Source organism: Protopterus annectens, chromosome 9.part0 (genome assembly GCF_019279795.1).
Source record: "Protopterus annectens isolate FY-2018-M chromosome 9.part0, PAN1.0, whole genome shotgun sequence".
Classification (NCBI taxonomy): Eukaryota; Metazoa; Chordata; order Ceratodontiformes; family Protopteridae; genus Protopterus; species Protopterus annectens.
This window is the reverse complement of record NC_056743.1, coordinates 1203611528-1203633505: the sequence shown is the minus strand read 5'-3', so window position 1 is coordinate 1203633505 and position 21978 is coordinate 1203611528. Positions and strand designations below refer to the sequence as shown.

The 21978-nt window shown below is 36.7% G+C and overlaps 1 protein-coding gene across 2 annotated transcripts in view; it reads right to left on the bottom strand.

The window, feature by feature from the left end:
* Window positions 1–21978, bottom strand: part of LOC122811939 (zinc finger protein 692-like) — a 427256-nt gene that overhangs the window by 190152 nt on the left and 215126 nt on the right. For both annotated transcript variants that reach the window (XM_044084123.1, XM_044084124.1), the window contains one exon: window positions 15669–15791. In XM_044084123.1, coding sequence (XP_043940058.1) covers window positions 15669–15791 — 123 coding nt within the window. The remainder of the gene's footprint in view (window positions 1–15668; window positions 15792–21978) is intronic.

Below are 21978 nucleotides of genomic sequence, written 5' to 3'. Positions count from 1 at the left end.
GGTCACCTTTGGGATCAGACATACCAGGTTGCCTTTTAAACTTAATGTGACCTAACAGACCCACTTGGATCCCTGTTTAACCAAAGCCTGAGAATTGGCTAGGTTCCTGCGGAATGGAGGACAGCAACAGTAATCCCTCTGCGGAAAGGGACCTCAACAGACCCAGTGAATTACAGGCCCATAAGCTTGACTAGTCTCAACTGCAAGGCCATGGAAAGAACCATTATGGACCTTATTAACAAGGACATAGGCAATCTCCAAACTCTGGACCCAATCCAGTTCAGAGTTGTTAAAGTTAGATCATGCCTGTTAAACATTGTTGACTTCTTACAATAAGTCACCAAGGCCCTGGACACGGGAAATACCATACTTGCAGGCAATCTCCAAACTCTGTTCAAAGTTGTTAAAGGTAGATCATGCCTGTTAAACATTGTTGACTTCTTACAATAAGTCACCAAGGCCATGGACAAGGGAAATACCATACTTGCAGCCTATCTTGACTTAGCCAAGGCATTTGACAATCCCCCACTCTGGTATTATACAGAAACTCAAACAATTGGGAATTAACCCCTACATTACTGGATGGGTAGCCAACTGGCTCACTGACGGGAAACACTGCCAAAGTGGGTGACTTCAACTCTAGCAAACGACCAGTCATCAGTGGCATACCCAAGGTTTTGTGCTGGGCCCCTTAGTGATTGGAATTTATTTCTCACAAGTCCAGGCAAACATGGACAGCCTGCGGCTGATCAAGTTCAATGATTGCAAATTGGCAGCAATCCTCAATGATGTTAATATACTACAGACAGGCAAAAAATCATTTGTCTGTGTTAACCCTAAGTCATGGATTAAAGCTGAATGCAAAAAAATGCATTATTCCCTTTGGGAAAGCTGACATCCCCGCTATTAACATTAAAAGACAGCACCCCCAAGTGTAGACCCAGTGGTACAGGATATGGGTACTCTGATAGCAATCTGAACTTTGACCACCATGTATCCACAGTAGTAAGGAAATACTTGACATCTTATAAGTAAAGGCATCGCATCTATATTCAACGATGTCATAATTCAATTATACTCTGACCTCAGTCCAATAACAGAGTACAATGCTCCCTTTTGCACGTACCTCACCACACACTGCAACAATTGGAGAGACCACAGAGGTTTCTCACCAAGAATTAACAGGGTACACAAAACAAGTCTTGCACAGAAAGACTAAAAGCCCCATCACTGTATTCTATCTCCTACAGGTTGCTAAGTGGTGACCTGTGCCTGGCTTACAGGGCAGTCTCTGACCAAGTCCTGATGGAAATGCTACACATTTGTAAATCAAACTGCAGGAGGTTCACTTGCTACAGGGATCTTAACCTAGCCTCTGACAGGAACAGGTCATGCTACAGAGATACATCTCCCATAGACTGCCATTTCTCTGGAACAAGCTTCCAATTCACGTGAAACAGAGTCCCTCCTTGAGCCTCTTTAAACACAACCTAGAACAATGGGATGGAGGACTGCAAATTCACTCCTGGTGTGGTGCCCAAGTCTTGCCTGGACACAAAGTCGGTATAGACTACCATAGACCCTTACCTATGCAAACTTCACTTACCTAACCAACAATTGGGGCAACTTGGGATAAATAGGTCTATGAACCTATGACCCTGTAAAGCTACAATACAATTAAGAAAGACTACTCACTAAGAACATAGAAAAGGAAACAGATAAAACAAGTAAACTTACAAAGATGCACATGATAAAAGCAATGCACAGTATCAAAACAGATAATCATACATCATAGACAATAATCAGCACAGTCAGAAAAGCTTAGAAGGTATGCGGATAAATTTAAAGGAAAGTACAAAATAAGCAATTTATGGATGATCCAAAAAGGTTTTACAGAGAACTGGGAAACAAAGCAAAAGGAATAGAATCAACATCAAAAAAGAAGACATGGGGGGGGGGTGGAGCCTAAATGGCTAACTGAAAGCAGCAGCATTTTAGAAGTCCATATAACTAGTTAATAAGACAGGAAAAACAATTTTTCTTCAAAGTATAAAATCTTATAGATAAAGGACTAATTTACATAATTAGAAAATTTGGTGAAGTTTTACAAATTTCCTGTCAAAAAGCTTGGAGATATATTCACTTTTTAAAATGAGGAACTCAAAGAATTCTCATCATGATGCTGCCTTAAAAGAAGGAACTACAACAGATGGCATCTACACTGCAGGAGTTGTCTTTGAAGATGGATGATTTTAAACAGAACCTAGAAAATCTTAAAACAAGCAGTCAAAAACAGGCCGACACCCTCAAGGAAATGCTACACCACCAGACAAGGATAACAGGAATAGAGGTTTCTCTAAATGACTTAGAAAGCAGACTTAAGGAAGTGGAACCACAGAAAGAACTGCTTCTTAAAACACTTGGTTGGTTAATAAAGTAGATGACTTGGAAAATAGGGAGAGGAGAAACCAAGATTTTCGGACTACTTGAAAACACAGAAGGTGAGGATATTTCCTTTTTATCAAGCTGGATCCCTGACCTTTTTAAATTTAAAAGGACTTTCCTTTGGCATTGAAAGGGGGCACAGAGCTCTTGGGAAACCTGCCACCAACTCAAACTCTCCTCCTAGGTCAATAATTATCAAATTTCTTTCATACTTGGACAAGGAACTGATTTTAATATCTGCTTGGAGGACGGCACCTCTAAAATATAAACCAAGCCTGATAAGATTTGATAACGACTATTCATCTAGAATAATAGAACAAAGGAAAAGTGTGGCCAATAACGTTTGAAACAAAATAACATCAAGGCACAACTTTCATATCCAGCTAAGACAGAATACTGTATGCCAATGAGATGAGGACTTTTGACTTAAAGGAAGCCGTTTCATTTATTAAAACTAATAATGTGATTACCAGAAGATATGGCTTGGATGTCACCTTCTCTCAAGAGAACAAAAACAAATGTCTGGATAGATGTCAAAAAGAAGCAAAAGACTGATAGTGTTACAGCCAAATCTCTCAAAGCATCTACTACGATATGAATTGGTTTAACATTACTTTAAAAGGACTAATTTTATTGCTTGGAATTTTAAAACAAAGGTAACCAAGTACTGGAATCTTTATCTATATTTTTTGAAAATAGATGACATGAGTTTTCACATTACCTCGGGTATGTAAAACAGGGTAGTTTGCTTTCACAGAAGGAGGGTTATATAGCACATAAAATATTTATACTGTAAATCAACATACATAGTATATGTGTATTTTCTCTTAATTTTCTCCTCTCTTTTCTCATTTTAACTGCATCTTGTCTCCCTTTCTAAATTCTCTATTTACTATACTAATATAGTCTGCATATATTTAATAACTCACTATCTATACATAGATAAATAATAGTCTAAAAATAATCTAGTTTTAAGGTAGTCTAATTGGAATAGTGAACTTAGTTATTACAATATTTATTAGATTAATGATGGTCACGGTTATGAAAACTGAACACCACAAAGTCCAGCCGCCAATCCAACAAGGTGACTCACAGCGAAATAAACAGCAGTTTATTGAAGTAGGCAAAATAAATACAGAACTGTAAGACTAAGCATAAAAAGATGCTTTCGCCAAACACATAGGCATCATCAGAGTCTTGATATACAACAATATACACCACTTTTAAATACCCTACCTCGCATTACTATAGGTTGAAGCAAACCCCTCCCACCCTAAATACTTTTATTCATTATTAAATAAAAAACTTTTCTATGACACATATACATTGATTTAAAAATAACTTAATTTAAAAAACTCATCAGTACCCCAAATTTTATTACAGTTTGCAAACCACTACAACAGTACCTTTCAACCTCTAAAACCTGTTGAATTCATAAATTCATAATCACACTTTAATATTTTAAATTTGGGGTACTGATGAGTTTTTAAATTAAGTTATTTTTAAATCAATGTATATGTGTCATAGAAAAGTTTTTTATTTAATAATGAATAAAAGTATTTAGGGTGGGAGGGGTTTGCTTCAACCTATAGTAATGCGAGGTAGGGTATTTAAAAGTGGTGTATATTGTTGTATATCAAGACTCTGATGATGCCTATGTGTTTGGCGAAAGCATCTTTTTATGCTTAGTCTTACAGTTCTGTATTTATTTTGCCTACTTCAATAAACTGCTGTTTATTTCGCTGTGAGTCACCTTGTTGGATTGGCGGCTGGACTTTGTGGTGTTCAGTTTTCTTTTCTGATTCTGCCCTGGTGGGTGTTATCGTTTTTTGTTATGGTCACGGTTATGCTTATTGGGACTGGGGACATGTTCGTGATTAACTCAAATATTCCATTCATGTACATATGTACTTTTAATTATTAGTATTAACAAATACATACAAAAAAAAGAGGGAAAATGTACTGTTGGTTAAGAAAAGTGAAGCTTTCTTCACATTCTATTTGTGTTTCCATAGCAACAGTAAACAATTGCTACAGTTTCTAAGGACACTGTGAACCTGCGAAGTGCATTTAGCCTCACAAATAAGAAAAAGTAATGTTTAGTTATTAAAATGAAAAACAACCTAAGCAAGGTAAAATAAATACATAATAGGACTATTTGTAAACATTTTATGATTTATCATCATAGGATTACATATTCCTGGAAACACAAACTACATGTGCACTTAAATGCAGCTGCTTGATTAAAAAGTATTACTCAGTTTAACATGCTGATTTCACAAGCTGTCTGCATTGTAAAAGTTTCATTTTATATGTTCCTTGAAATTGTCAGTCTCTACAGCATATGAAAAGATACGGTACTTGCATATTATCGCAACCAGATTTTGGAGTCGTGATTGTCATACTTCTCATCGTACGAGTGCAGGTTATACTGAAAATGAGTGCTCCAAGTCTTAACTACTTTCGGATCAGATTGGTTAAACAGCAGGTATGGGAATAACCTCCAAATTCCTATTCCTGTTTATGCTCAACTCCTGCCCGTTTAGCAACTTCAGTCACACTGAAGAGTTTGAAACATTCTAAAATGCGGGCAACACTTTAAGGCTTTGCTACCTGCTGACAGTGACACTGATTTGCAAAAGCGTTGTATTCTTACTGTGTCTGCCTATATTTTAAAATATTTACAGCAAATCCACCTATAATTTGCAGGTCAGTGTTGTCATGTTAGTTGGCGTCGCATAAAATAATGTATACTTAAAGGCAGTGTGGGGCTTGAATATGCACAAACTTTGTTAGATCCAGAGGGTTTCAGCCGAAAACAGATATTCGGTTGTAACGGAGGAGGTGGGGGGCAAACACAAGAACCAAAACAGAAGTTTCAACGGAAAGGTAAAGGATTTTGGAAGCGTTACAGACTTGAGCACTGCCTGAGTCTGCGTATGAAAACATAGGAAATGAGAGTGCGGGGTCCTGGGAGAATGCATGTTTTGCGGAACAGGGGAAATCCCACAGATGCTTCTATTTCGGTCCAAATTAACTCTGTTGTGATCTGCAAGTAAAAGCACACACCTATGTCACATACACACTCTTCAGTTGACCGTCTGATCACATTCCTTGCCCTGAGAAACTAGCATACAGCGGCTGTTTTTGTACTGAACAATCTGGTTGTGATAATACGCAAGTACCAAAGATACATACTACTTTTTGCAACATGTTATCTTTGCAGTTACCTCACACTCTGTACAAACTCACTTGGTAACTGATAGCTATTCATTTAAAATATCAGGTTTAAATATTAAATGTGCCCTTAAAATGCTATTGACATTGACAAAATAGACGCCGTCCGGTTTGATTCTCAGCTAGAGAGTCCTCTGCGTGGAGACGTGCGTGAATAGGCGTACCTTCGTTGAAAGCTGTGCATCAGGCCTGGCAAGCCAGTATGTAAAAATCAACTGCCAATCATTAGTGGACCGGAGTTCCGCTGTGGCGACCCCTAACCGGGAAAAGCCGAAAGACACAATCTGAACTGTAAAATGAATGACTTGAAAGAAGTGAAGTAATGCATAGATTTCAAGGACAGTTCTTGACACTACAGTAAAAGTAAAAATATAAATTCACAAGGAAGTATTGAAATATTTTAGTCTTCCAGTTAAAATAGCTTAATGTCAACATTTTGAGATATCAGAAAGTTTGAAGAGCTAGGAAATTACTATTCTTGGTCTTTATAATGATTATTAGACAGATATTAGACGCTGCTTAGTTTAATGAATTGTGACATATGTTTATGAGGAAAAGTGGACTCAATTGCTCACATTGGACTACACATTCCTGGAAAGTGAAATGTCCCCAAATTACTTGTGAATTTAAATGAAACTGCCTGATTAATAAGCATAACTTTAACAACCTGAATCCATAAGCTATCTGCTCTATATGTTGTTGGTCTTTTCGGCTTTTTCCTGGTGAGGGGTCACTACAGCGGAACTCCGGTCTAATGATTGGCAGTAGATTTTTACGAAACACTGTGCCAGCTCGACTCCCAACCTTCAACGAAGGCATGCCCATTTATGCACGCATGTCTTTCGAACGCTACCCAACCGTGGGGAGGACATGCAGACTCCACACAAAAGGCACTCAAAGCCACACCGAGAATCGAATGGGAGAACCTCTTGCTGTGAGTTAACAACGCTACCGCCATACCACCATGGCATTACATGCCATCTGCTCTATATATGCTACATTATATAGGTCACTTGTATATGACAGGCTCTAGAGCACATGAAAAAATACTTATTTTTTGCAACATGCTATATTTGCGCTAACCATACATTCTAAACTAACTCAATTGGCAACTGACAAGATTTGAAACAGTCTAAATATTAATCGTGCCCTTGAAATGTTGTTGCTGTTTTGACAAATCAAAACCTGAATTGAAAAAGTAATGATTTGAAAAAAGTGAAGTATTGTACAGATTTCAAAGACAGCTATTGACACTACACTACAAGTAGAAATGTATACATGCAAGGAAAAATTTAAATGCTTTATACTTTGTTAAATTAGCTTATTGTTAACTTTTTACTTTATCAGAAAATAGAGAGAGCTAGGAAATTATTTCTAATTTGTCTTTATATTTACTAAAGTGATGTTAGTCACCGACTTGTTTAATGGATTGAGAGTCATGTACAAGACAGACTACTGAATGTTATTTCTGTTTACCTAGGTTTGCTGAATTTCTTTTAATAGTACTGATTTAAAACAAGGGAAAGAAAGGGAAGGGAAATCTGTTTTTGGTCAAGGAAGGAGAGGCTTAAGAGTATTCGAACTGCCCCGAGAACTCTAAGATGCTCTAAATATTTGATTAATACTTACCTAATAAGTCTTGATTACCATATAGGTACCTTCACATTCATTCTAGACCTGATGTGATTACCCATTCCGGAAGCAGGAGGTGCCCTGTGCAGGATGGGAATTGTCAGGGTGATCATAGTTCATTCTTAGACTCTGCATTGTAAATCTATAAATATGTAAAAGCACTGTACACTAGAATGTAGGGTGCCTCTACTCAGAGTCAGGATACCACTGATAAGCCATGTCTTTTCATAAGTGTAAGTTGAAGTTGGTGAGCTGAAGACTGGGAAAGTAAAGGAAGACAGTACACCTACAGTAAATTCATATTTTATTGGTAAATCACTCGTCTCTTGTAGAGTCCTTTTAGTCAAATTATTTTAGTAATTGTTTGTTGTTGATTTAGTGTATGCTCTTCTGTTGCATTTAATTTATCCAAAATGACATATCTGACATATTTGGGATCTCTTAAGGGTAACTAAATACTGGATATTTTCTAAGTCAACTTAATTGTTGACTACTAACATTCCATCCTGATAACAATAGAATATAGAATTTCATATCTCAAGAAAATTCTCCATATAATACTTTAACATATGGAGCTCAGTTGATATTGTTGGTTAAAGGTATGAGTGATAATCCAACAGATCTATCTTTATCTATTGGATTAGGAATGACTTTTCATACCTCTCAACCTCTTGGAGCAAAAAATCTGGACAAAGCCTAAAATGATGGGGGGACAAATAGGAAAATATTTTAAATATTGCTCTTATAAACTTAGAAAGTTGAAAACATAATAGGTGTTGCATTAGCATGAATTTTCTGAAGGATGTGGAATCAAACTCAAATGTTCATCATTATTTAATTACTTCAGTCCTCGGCTATTAGGGCGGTGCAGTGGTGAACATAGTCACCTCACAGCAAGAGGTTCTCCGGTTCAATTCTAGTCTGGGATGCCTTCTGTGGGGAGTTTGCATGTTCTCCGTGTTCGCGTGGGTTTCCTCCAGGTACTCCGGTTTCCTCCCACATTCCAAAGACATGCATCGGGAGCATTTCTCCCCGGGCCTCTGCTGAAAACAGGCTCTGTGGAACCTAGTCAGACTTTCCTGGTCAAATGATAAATAAAAAATAAAAAAATGTGCCAGAAAAGTACAGATTTTAGGAGGAACACCAAAAATAGGAGGCAAAAATATATGGACATTCTGGGAAAATCTGTACAGTTGAGAGGTATGCTTTCACTCCATGTTTAATGAGAAATTCATATTTACTTGTATTTGATACTTTAGAATTAATGTATTATAAAAGAACGAACATTAAATTACACTCCCAAGTTTACACACACAAAAATAACATTTAGTGTTATCAGAGAATATGGTATAACTACTATAATCAAAATAAAAAGTAAAAAGTTTCTTCCTACAATAACTTGAAATGGATTTAACATTCTTATCAAATACTAATGGCTTAAATAAATGCAAATAAAAGATCAAACTTACTAAAATATTTAAATCTAAATAAGGCACAAGTAGCATTTCTCCAGGAAATGCATTTTAAGACTAATGATAGCTTTATTTGGAACCCTAAGGAATATACAGTCTTAGCTCAATCCTCCTATAGAACAAAGGACAAAATGAGCATCAATTCTCTGGAAGAAAAACAATCACTCCAAAAGTTATTTATAAATATGAAGACAAAGAAGTTCTACTAGCATTTGTTATAATTAAATTTAATAACAGAATATGGACCTCAGCTAATCAATATTGGTTCCCAGGAATTGAAGCAGGAATGGTTAAAAACACCTAGATTTTATTTCCAACAATTATAAAGGAAATTTTATACTGGGAGGAGACCAGTTGTACCTTATAAGCTTCTGAAACCACCAAGAAGTCTTTTTGCATAGCAACTATTTCAAAATCCTTAAAAAGATGGATTGATTCATTTCATTTAACAGACACTTAAAGAAAAAGATGATAAATCCTTACTATTTTCCTATAGACCATAGATTTGAAACACAAACCAGAATAGACAAATTATTCTTAGTTCAAGATTTACAAACAAAAATCCTCAACTTCTCAATAGTTCCATGCCCCTTCTCAGATCATCACTCTCTGATAATGAAGCTCCAAATAGAGTTTAAACCTTCAATCCTCTCAACTAGAATTCCATCATATATATCACGAAAATTAAAGAATTCAGACCCTGGATGTTGTCAGAACTACAATTTCTTGAAATTAATAATACAACAGAAATCAGTAGAGTCCTGGTTTGGGACTCAAGCGTATTTATTTGGTAAGACCCTTAGTTAGTACAAAAACAAAGTCAGAGTGGGAATCTGAATCATTAGACTTGCAAACCAGACTCTCGACAGCAAAATCTAAAAAAACTCAAAATTGTCCAGAAGTCAAAAAAGAAAGAGGAATTAAATAAAAATATAATGAAATTCTAACACACAAAACTTGTCTATCCTTGGAAAGATTAAAAATAAACTCAGCCACCTCCCCGGAAAGATTAAAAATAAACTCAGCCACCTCCCCGGATATCTACATAACTTATCTACAAGAATTAAAATACAAGCTAAAGCATTAGTAGTATATATCATGAAAAGAAAGGGAAAAAAGTATCAGATGTAGGAGACATCCTTGAAACATTTTGGTTCCATTATATGGAACACTTCAAAAAAGAAGATTTAGATACCAACCAAATAAACTTAGATACAAACCTTATCAATATAAAAACATCCTGAAAACTTAAAACTAGACCTACAAAAACCTATATCCTACAAATAAAGTGTTGACAAGATAAAAGTAAATCTAACAAAGCTCCAGGGATAGATGATATAATTATGGAAATTTACAATCTCTTCCCTTCAACACTAATCTCGCTTTTTCATAAAACTTTGCTAGAAGTCCAGTCAGAAGCAAAAATACCACCCTCATGGAAATATTCTCTCATATAACATTAATTCTAAAAGATAATAAACCATCAGACCTTTGCACCTCATACAGACCTATATCATTACTGAATAATGATTACAAAATATTCATGTCAATCCTAGCTAACAGAATGAAATTCCCACTTTCAAAGACAATTAATAATGCTCAAACTGGAATTTTATATAACAAGCACACAAGTGATATTAAAAGGATACTTACTCTTATAGATTATGTGAATAAAGATAAACACTTGTAATCAGATTAGACATAGAAAAATCCTTTGATTCCCTCAACTGGGAATATCTATTTAAAACTTTAGCATTATTTGAATTTCCTCCTCCCTTCATCTTATTACTAAAAAACATATATATTAATAACAGCCTACATTAAATTAGGTCTTTTCACTTCAGAATCTATCAATATAACGAAAGGTACTAAACAAGGATGCCCCCTTTCTCCTATTTTATTTGCTTTGGCTATAGAAATACTTGCAGAAATAATGCACAATAATCCAAGAATAAAAGGAACAGAAGTCTATGACCAGTACATATCTAAAATAATGCTTTTTGCCGATATTTTATTAACCCTATCAAATTCCAGAGAGTCATTAGGAGAGCTAGAAGAAGTAATGGAAAAATTTTATAAGATTTCAGGTCTACACTTTAATAGAGCAAAATCAAAATTTCTATTTTTAAATAAAAAAAAAAAAAAAGAACTAAAAGTTACAGATAAATCCATCACGGGAAAACAAGAACTTGCGCTAAATTATTTAGGAAGTGTCATGCAAAAATATAAACTAAATATTAATAAATTATAAAAAAAAGTTATTGAAACAATAATTACATATATATATATATATATATATATATATATATATATGGTTCTACCTGACATAATCGAAACCACACAACACCGACAACCACATCACCGACACCACATATTCGACAGTCCATAAACACGAAACCACACATAACCGACAACGAAATAACCGACGGTACACAAACACGAAACCCCATACAAAACAAAACACATCCCCATTCCACAAACCACACACACAACACAAGCACACCAAAATCCTTACAAGCCCACACTAAACCTTACCTAACCCTAAGGTCCGTCACTATCGCACTTACCTACTCCCTAACCCTAACTCACTTAACCCGCCCTATCGCCTCCCTAACCCTAACTCACTTAACCCGCCCTATCGCCCCCTAACCCTAACTCACTTAACCCACCCCTATCCCCACAGACCGTCAATCTCCACACTTACCTGCTCGCACCTTAACGTCCGTCACTACCGATACACACAGCCTTTCCCCATGTCGGCATCCTCGGCGTTGGTGTTGTCATCCGTCAGGTCGGTCTGCATTGTCGATGTTCTGCAACCCGGTCTTCTTAAGCTTCGATCTTCTGGAGCTCCATTCGATGTCGGTCTTCTCAGCTGTCGACGAAGTCAGGTAGAACCATATATATATATATGTGTGTGTGTAATAAAACTTGAAGACAGATTGCAATTAATAAAAACGGTCTTATTGCCAAAAATACTATATGTAGCATTAGCAATACAGTTAATTCCTGAAAGATGCATTCTTAAAGAAATAAACTCATGTTTAATAAAATTCTTATGGTATCCCAAAAATAGAGTAGCTCTAACTCATCACATTAGACCCTGGAAACTAGGATTGAACTTCCCAGAAATAAAAACGTATATAAAAGCATCTGTACTTAATTATAATAGACTGGATAAACCTAAATTATTTTGCCAACTGGAAAGAATTAATGGCTATATTAACAAATTAATTTAATCTGATAAAAATGTTTTTAATAGTAGACAAATCAAACAAAACCTGGTACATACTATGCATAAGTATACAATATAATAACAAAACCTTCTAAAACACTAATTCATCATTACATCCATTCCTTTAGGAAACTTATCAATGCAAACGTAGATCTAAAACTTTTGTTTGACCTTTTAACCCCATTTACCATCACTAAGAACTTTCCTCACAAATATATAGGGAAACAACCTCCTGGGAACAAAATGGATTCTTATGCTGGTTTCAATGTGTAAATAAATTAAATGTTTTAGATATACATATGATAAAAACTGCTTACAATATTCCAACACAGGACTGGTTAACCTTGCAAAGCATTCTAATGTACACTCAAGATTTATGCAGATTAATTAATAATTCCTCATTTAAAGATATTCCAAATCTAATAAGTTTTCTGTATCATTTATTTACAATAGTTGTGAAAAGAAAAATTCCATTTCAAATCTATATAAATAGTTAACATAAAACAATTCCCAAACCATCATACTAGCAGTTCTTAACAAAAGGTCAGTCATTGCAGTTAACAGAAGAAATTAAAAACATCTTACTATCAGTTAATTACACCTCTAACACAGTACTGGAAAATATTTAATTGGAAATACTACATAGAGCATTTTTAACACCAGATAGAATTAAAAAGATCAGTACTACAACATGTTTTTTGCTGGAGGTGTGAAGTCAAATAAAGCAGACTGGATTCATATTTTTTTTATGAATGCAATAAAATTAAATCATATTGGAATGGAATCAATCATTTTTTTACAAGCTTTAATGAATCCTTTACCTTAAGGTACTGCTTATACTAAATGTAAATGAAGGTCCCTACCTGAATAAGATAAATATGCATTTGTTATGGACAATACTTACTATTTCTAGGAAATGCGTAACCAGAAGGTAGAATTCAAATACACCCCCGACCTTGGAAGAATTCTACACTTTACTGAAGACAACTGCATCGATGGAAATAAAAATCAAACTACGAATTTATCCCAGGCCATTGGTAAATAATCCTTGGAAGAAAGTTATATCTTTGTTGGACACTGCAGTAATCAATATTGTATCTCCGATAACTGATCTGTTAATTCTATATTTAATAACATACAGTGTATATAATTGAAAGTCATGTTATTGTAAATATTGTATATAGTTGTTTAAAATACTTAAAATTATGTAAATGTTATTTTAATTGAAAATAAAAAAATATTTGTGGAAAAAAAAAAAAAAGACATAGGCACATTTTGGAAAAGTATTTATGAAGATCCGGTTGAACATAAATATGCTAAATGGATAAAAGAATTAAGAAACTAAACAGCTCTAATGTAAAGGATATTAAATGGTATAAACTCAGAGAAATTGAGACAAAATTAAAAAAAAGCTAAACGAAAACCCCAGGCCCAGATGCAGTACTTAAACTTCTGGCTAAAAAGAACATGTTTACACAAAGATTTAGCCCAGAGTAAGAATTACTTGTATGCTCATCCCAAACAGAGACCAAACTGGCCAACAAGAAAACTGATACTAGTCCTAAAGAGAGAACCTACAAGCCATCCTAAACTATAGACAAATAACTAACCTTACCAATATGGAACCTATATAGCAGAACTGATGCAGACAAAGTTTATAGTCATTTAGAAACATTCAATCATGGCAATAGAACAAAAGGGTAACAAAACGTCACAGAACAAAAGGATCATTTGTTTCTAAATAAAGCCATAATAAGGAATTGTAAAAAAGGAAAGAACCCAAGTATGTCATGGATAGATTATAAAAAAGCATTTGACAGCATTCCACCTTCATGGTGGAGGGAATGCTTACAGATGTGCAAGATACACCCAACAATCGATCTGTTGCCCTGGTAAGTGTGCAAACACTACAATACAGATGTAGCTGAGAAGCACTGGAAACACGAACCACAAAGCATTAGAGAATTATGATTTATATCACATGGGATCACCCATTACCAAACAGTTCAAAAAACAGATTACAAGAAAACGAGATACAGTTATCCATGAAAAAGACAAATGTAGCATTGAAAATTTAAATTGCTACACCCAGTGATTACAGTGTCTTAAGTACAGAGACACAGTCATAATACTAGAATTTGCAGGCAGAAACAGCAGCAATGTGGAAAATACCCAGCCAAGTCCAATAGTAGTAGGAGCAACAGGTCTACAGTATTTAGAGTCATACTTGGATAGGCTACCAATACATGCAATGCCATACAAATTACAGAAGTCAATTCTGTGTATATTGCGGATGTCGAGAAGAGCACTTTTGGCTAACATTAAAGACTGAAACAATACTAATTCATGAACTTTAATAGTGTACTCTGACTTAACAATGGGGTCCTTTCCCATCATGGTATTAGAAACCCAAAAGACTGAGAAATCGAACTTGCATAATTGTAGGTAGCCATTCATCTGTAACTATGAATCACTCTAGTACAAAAAACGTCTGTAAAATGAACTGTTACCATTGGTTTAAACAAACCAACAAAGTTCCTATTGCTTATGTCAGTCAATACCAAATACATGGTTGTATCTCAATTTCCTGCTCCAAATAAGTTTGGTTTGTTTATAGTATTTCAGAAGCTTAAAAAAAAAGAAAGAACATGCAGACATCTACAAGAAAGTTATTGATTTTTAAGAGTCCAGTACAAAAAATACCCTTCCCATGCCAATATGCAAAGGGAAAGCAAAACTCAAATTTCATCAGTGGCATGCTGACATGACAGTTGTATGATATTCTCAAAGACATACTGCTACCCATTCTGCCCCTCTGATCACATATTTTCTGATGTAACATAAGAAGCAGTGCTGGGGAACAAAAGCACTTAATGTGCTTGTATGAGGCAAATTCGTAATGCAGTCCTTTTAATTAAGTGTGCAAGTGAACAAAACCAACATTTCATCAAAACTAAAAAGGACTCAATGAGTTTGAGAAGGGTTTGTATCAGATCTTAATGACCATGTGCTGAAATGTCAGCTGAGAAGGAATGTGTCCAAAAGCTATCTCACTTTCCAAGGGTCAGGGCTGTTTGGACACTCCAAACACAGACTATGCTAAAGAAGGCCATGACTGGAGGATGGGGGGCCAACAAGATGTGTGGTGTGGCGAGAACTAGCAGGAAAAGTTTGTATGTACAGCAAAAACACTTTACCTTAGTAGAACTATTCCAACAGTTCAATGCCCACTATCTTACAACAGGAATGACCAAGATGTGTGGGCAACTAACCAGAGACTGGCTGGGCAATTAAGAGAAAGACGCATTTTCTTAAAAAAGCATATCTGAGCAAAGACAAGGCCCTGAAGCCTGAGGTTACTGGGATGGTTAAAAGAAACAAAATGCTTTCCTTAAAGGGCATGTATGAGCAACTAGTGCAGGGTCCATAAGCCTGAGGTAAGTTGGGTGATTAAAAGAAATTTAATAAAAGGTATAAAGCTTTTTACTTATAATGCATAATATAGAAACATCAGAAGCACTGGATACCAGAACAGGACCCACTACACAGACAAAAAATGGAATGCATGGGGCAAATACTAATGTAGCAGACAAACTACAGACTGTAGCATGACTAGACAGTAAATTCCACCAGGACCATTCTAGTACCTTTCTGTAGGAGGTGGCTCATATGTTTTATCCATTGGATCATCAATATAGGCCAAGACATCTTCATTGAATTCATCTTCAGTCTCTTTCTGCTCCTCCTGAAAACCCAGATGAGCCTGATCACTGCAAGAAAAAAATCAGGTCAGTTAGTGCTACTTCAGCCTTCTTGAGTCAGCGAGTTCTAGGATATACATTGGAAATCACTGCATGTTACAAACCAACAGTCTGTCCAGATATGACCAGAATGCCGCAATAATTGGAGACGTAACAGAAATTCCAATGCATGACAGAGTAAAATAAATAAAAGAAAATGCAACATAAAAACAGTACAGTAAAGCAGCAAAGTGCCTTGTGACTGTTGCAAAATGGGAAATCAGGCATGCAGTCAGCAGTCCTGATAGAAAATAGAAAAAATAATTCAGATAATGCAAAAAATAATTCAGATAATGCAAAAGTAATCTTATATGGTTCTGATATGTCCATTTCCCAACCTAATCCAAAACCTGCAAGCAAAAACAGACATATGGATTCACGTCTTGTCTCCCGCTGCTAGAATTCTCAAGTATGCCAACATTCTCAGGCGTTTTCTTCCCCATCTCCAATTGGTATCTTTTACACACACTATTTTAAACAAAGAATAACTCCTCAGGGTCTATTTTGAATTACTTCATCTGATCTCACTGATAAATGTTTCCAATTTTATATGAATGATTTTGAGACAGCTGATTGCTTGTATTGTATTCTCCTTTCTCCCAAAAGTAGATACTAACCTTTCATTGAAGTGTCTCAGATTGTCTATTCATGACTGCTGGTGTGGGCCTGTACCATCCTTGCTGTACTATGTTGAATTTTTTTTTTTTTTTTTTTTAATATACGTTTTAATTTCAATTCTGCTAAAATATTTTAAGTTGCACATATTGTGACCTGTGTGGTGATGCATTGTACCTTTCCGCTCTGTTCCCTCCGATTTAATTTTCTTAATTTGTTCTGGGATAGGACCTTAGTCTTGTATTTTAATTAGCAGTTGTGGGAATATAATGTTTCTGTGTTATTCAGCACTTCTATTTCCACAAGTAGAATTACTTGTGAAAGCTATCCATTTGTATTTTAAATGCTGCTGGAACAATCTAACTCGCAGTTGTGGCAGAACTATGTACTATTACCAGATTTGTGCCTTAGTCAATTACTGCTGCATTTTTCTCCATTGCCGGCAAGTTTCTACATGGGCTTGTGCCTTAAACTGTAGAAGGCTCCAGTTTGTGCTACAGTGCTTTATATTCTGCTCATCATTACTTGCTTAAAGTTGCATTCTGTGTCTACCCCACCCCCCTCTACATGCCATTAACATTTCTGAAAGAAGTCCAGTATTGCTTTTATTTGACTGAATGCCTCTCTAGCTAGCCTGATTGTTCCCTGAAAAAAATTCCCAACTCTCCCACCCTGCTGTGGTGGTTTTATAAAGCTGTCTCTGGAAATCAGATTACCATAAGGGATGGAGATCAAAGTCCCTCCCCTCTTTCATTTCTATAGACTGCTGTGTAAATTATGTACTCTTCCCACCCACTGTTTTCCATAGATCCAGGATACTGGGTGCTCACCCAGCAAGTCAGTATTGCTCTTGAGTAAACCTTTACTACATACAGTCTCCTGCTCATTTTTCTAGAGCTTAGCAATATCGGAGTCCCAGCCTGCATTCCACAAGTGTTTTACTTGTATCCACTGCCATCCAGGCAAAGTGAAGTACCTAAAATCACATTAGCTTAAGTTAGAGTAATTGCTACTGTTTCCTGCTTTTCTACATGCATTTCACTGAATTTTTTGGTAAAAATTGCTCTTTTCTTTGTTACTGCTGTAAGAATGCCTTGAAATTGCCTTCAGCAAAGGATTTCCACTAGATGTTTAATTGGTTTGTGGTAGCATTGCTCTTGTGGGTCTTTTCTACTGTGTTTATTCATCTTGTGGCAGGATTTGTTTGCCTGGTTTAAGTTGGGAAATACACAAAAGGGCTTGTAGTGTAGTCATTTTATTACCAGATGGCCGATTTGTTTTCTGTTTTTCCCTGCTGCTATAAATTTTGCACATTTGTGTGGGTTAGCAGCGCCCTGTATAACAGCATACACAAAGTAGCAACTTTTCACTTAAGAATGGTCCATAAAACTGTACCTGTAAAGCAGGATAGAGCAAATACCTTCTGTGCTGACAAGCTTAGAGAAACTAGTTGGACATTGAGCCTCAATACTTAATGTTTACGCAATAGTGAATTTTAGTAAATCTAACACTAGTAGAATTTAATACTGATGTGTGTTTTATTGGGGCAGATTATGCTCAATAGTCTGTACCAACAAAGCACCCTTAACAGCCTTCTAACAATACACCACCCCCTTGGAGCTCACAAGGACTGGACAGTATGGATATGCAATTTCCTAACTTCTCTGTAGCCAGCATGCTGGAATTGGGCATGTTGAGACAATGTAGCAATGGTTTCATGTTTACAGACAAGCACTTATTCCTTAAAGAAACAGACATAGTATTCAAGAGGTACTTACACAATGACACTGGAGACAACTCTGACATACAACTTACAAGTGCACATCAGGTTATCAAAACCACACCAAATGCTCACTTCATATAGCACACAACACAAACTAATGCAAGCGGAGGCACTTAAAACAATCTTCCTAAACAAGGATCCCCAAGACTGCCGGTTATCAATGCTATGCCTCAAGCCTAAAGGCACTCAAAAACACTCGCCACACATACTGTCACTCAGTACAATCCCAAACACTATACCCCTAAGGCAAACAATCGCTTCCCAGGACTCTCGTCATAGGGAACTCCATTGCAAGATATACTGATACGCCTCTAACAAAGCTGAACAAAGAAAATAACTTGGTTACTTATCTGGAGCCAGGATCTGCCATATCACGCATGCACTCAAGTCATTATGCCGCAGGTACCAGTACGATTCCATCATAGTCCATGTAGTTGTAAATGACCCGAGATGTACCTCCCTGGACTATGTGCAGAGAGACATTATGGAACTTTCCGATTGCCTCAGGATGCTATGAACCTAGCATTAAGCAGCATATTACCAGCACAGAGGACTCCAAGATGAGAGCAAAAATTATTTCAACAACTGGGTATCTTCCTGGTGTCATTCTTAGGGGACCCAATATTTTTCATCTTGGTAGGACATGGTTAACAGACCACATTGCTTTGCCAAGGATGGCTACACCTTTCCCCTATAGGCTTTCAAATACTAGCTAAAACTTTATCCATCCCCAAAGTGCTTTTTTAGGCAATGGCAAACTGAAAAACCTACTGACATAACAAAATCAAGCCAACTGAACCTCAAGGTGCTACTGCTCAGGGCTAGAAGACTGAAACAAAACACTCCCTCGAAGCTCTCCTAACACTATGGAAATTAAATATCTGTGCAGTTACAGACACATGGTTTAAAGTAGCAGAGGGTACCCCAGCATGGCAAGGTTTCAGTGACTTTCACACTTTTAGATCAGTAGCTGCACACACAAGGGTTAAAGCTGGAGGTGTCTCAATATACATTAGCAAGCATACTTCAACACATCATCCTGTTTAACCACCCTAGGAGTTCCTCGTACAGATCACCATAGACAAAATCACATACTATATCCTAGCCAGCTATATGTCACCCTCCATATCCCAGGACATACATAATGCACATTTGGACCTACTGGAGACACTTGCCATCCAACCAAACACCCTACTCATGGGAAACTTTACCCCTCTACATGGCCTCAAATCTACAGGCTCAAATCTACAGGCACAAAGATTCCTGGACTTTGTGCAAACGTCCTTGACCTAATAGTGAATGCACCCACTAGAGGCTCCAATATAGTGGACCTTGTGCTCAAAAATATGGGAGAACACGGCACCCCCAATGTCTCTTCCTCCCTGGTAAAGTCTGAACATAAAGCCGTCTCCTTTAAAATTAACTCTGCATTCCCATTAAAACCAGTAATAATTAGAACTATTCCAAGGCAACACTACCTTTTATTAAATGATGGTTTGTCAAAATTCAATGCCCCTCCAAATCCCAACACCACCACAGCGTATGCCGAATTGCTCTCAAATGAATACACAAAAGGAAGAAAATTATGGCAAAAATCAAGGATAATTCCCATAAAGATAAAAACCCTGAAACTAAATAGGCAACTAAGAGGGCTAATTAAGTTAAGCAAAGCCAACTCTGAGGCCAAGATAGCCTCCCAGGTGAAAGATCCATGTGGTTTCTGATATAGCTGTAGAAAGCCTTAAGGGCAGCACAGCAGTGTGCTGAACTGGTGGTTAATGGTGCCACATTCATCAAGCCTGACGATATACAGAACCGGTTTGTGGACAAATTCAGTTCCAACTTTAACACCCTCTCACCCTAAACCATCCTCTTAAACAATACCCTCAAACATAACCCCTTCAACTACAGGGCCCATGTACTGGATGCACTCACCAAAACAAAGAACAAAGTCTCACTGGGCCCCAATAACATCCCATGATACCTCCTGAACAATCTTGCATACAACTTTTCAGGAACCCTGGAGTATTAACTATAGTCTTAAAACAGGCTTTGCACTACATGAATGGAGGACTGCAATGGTCATCCCCCCTTCATAAGGGGGAACCTTCAACAGATATTGGAAATTACAGACCTATTAGTCTGACTAGTCTTATCTGCAAAGCCATGGAAAGAGTTATGGAAATTCAAGACAGAGGATACCTGAAGACAGTGGATCCATCCCAGTTAGGCTTTGTCAAAAGGTCATGCTTACTGAATTAGAGGGACTTCTTTGAAGAGGTCACCAAGGCAGTAGATGAAGGGAAAACTGTGCATACTGCCTACCTACATCTGACTGAAACATTTGATACAATACCCCATTTGGCATTATCAAGAAACTTACAGAATTAGGTATAAATCACTTTACATCATGTTGGATAACTAGCTGGCTCACAGATAGGACCCAGGGCGTTAAAAATCTGTGAGGCCACCTCCTCAAAGAGACTGGTCACCAGTAGAGTCCTCCAGGGTATCATGCCCCCTTCAGTAAGTATATGACCAGACACATGCAGCAACTGAACATCCACAAAGGTTCCTTGCAAAAGGAATATAGGTAGTAAACCTCAATATCCTACACTGGTTGCCTCAAAGCCCTGTCTCTATTCCACATCAGAGAGACATCTGAGAGGTCATCCTTGTCTGGCATTCAAGGCATCTCAGAATCTTGTTTTGATGAATCCTTAGCACATCCACAAACAGTATCAGAACTACTAAATTAAAAGACCTACGTTTTGCCTGCAACATAAATACAGTATGTTGGAGAGTGATAGTTCTCAAAGAATTTCCCATTCTCCGGAACGGACCCAATCCATATGAAGCAGAATTCCTCCTCATCTCCAAGCACAACTTGGACCAATGGATGGGTAATCGGAAAATCATCCCTGGTCTGGTACCTATGACTCTGATGGACAGAGTCAGCCAGTAAATTGCCTCCTATATCAAATCTGTGGGTCACATTTGGGTTAAACTGCTAGGCTTATAAGGGCCCTAGTGGTCAATGGCCTACTATACACATATGGACCAATCTATTTAACATTTACCAGCAAAACTGGGAGTAGAATATTATAACATTTCAACAGAGGCCTGGAAGGAAAAGTTCCATATTGACATAATATGGTTACAGTTAAGTTCTTACAAAACATAATACAGATAAATATATTAAAGTAAATATTCACAACTTCAGTTCATACAGTGTGAATTTATACATATGGAGTGCAAATATTTGGACAGAAATAAGTTGAAACAATAGAATTCACACATTGCAGTTCATAGAGATGACATTAAACACACTGAGTACACTCTGCAGCACATGACTAGAAGAGAGCAAATGAGGGAATGTGGTAAGCATTCAGCATAAATACCTGTTTAAGAACTTAAACGTTCTCTCGAATACCTGGTCATGCCCTTGTTAAACCCCCATTGAACTGGTCTCCTCATCGTATCTACTTTTCCCCCATCAACTGTTTTTCCTCCTTGTACTTGCTCTAGCAAACTGTATTCATATTGTACTCCTTAGTGTAATATTCTCTAAACCTTTTAATTGGCCTATGCTATATACTGTTCTCAAATTTTGGAAATTGTACTGGTTAACTATTTTACCTATGCATTGTACTGCTGTGCACAAATTTTTGAACTGTACTGTATTTCTGTGACCCTACTTTAATAGTTTGTAAATATCATAATTACATGTATTTCTGGAGCTTTTCTACTCTAGTCTCC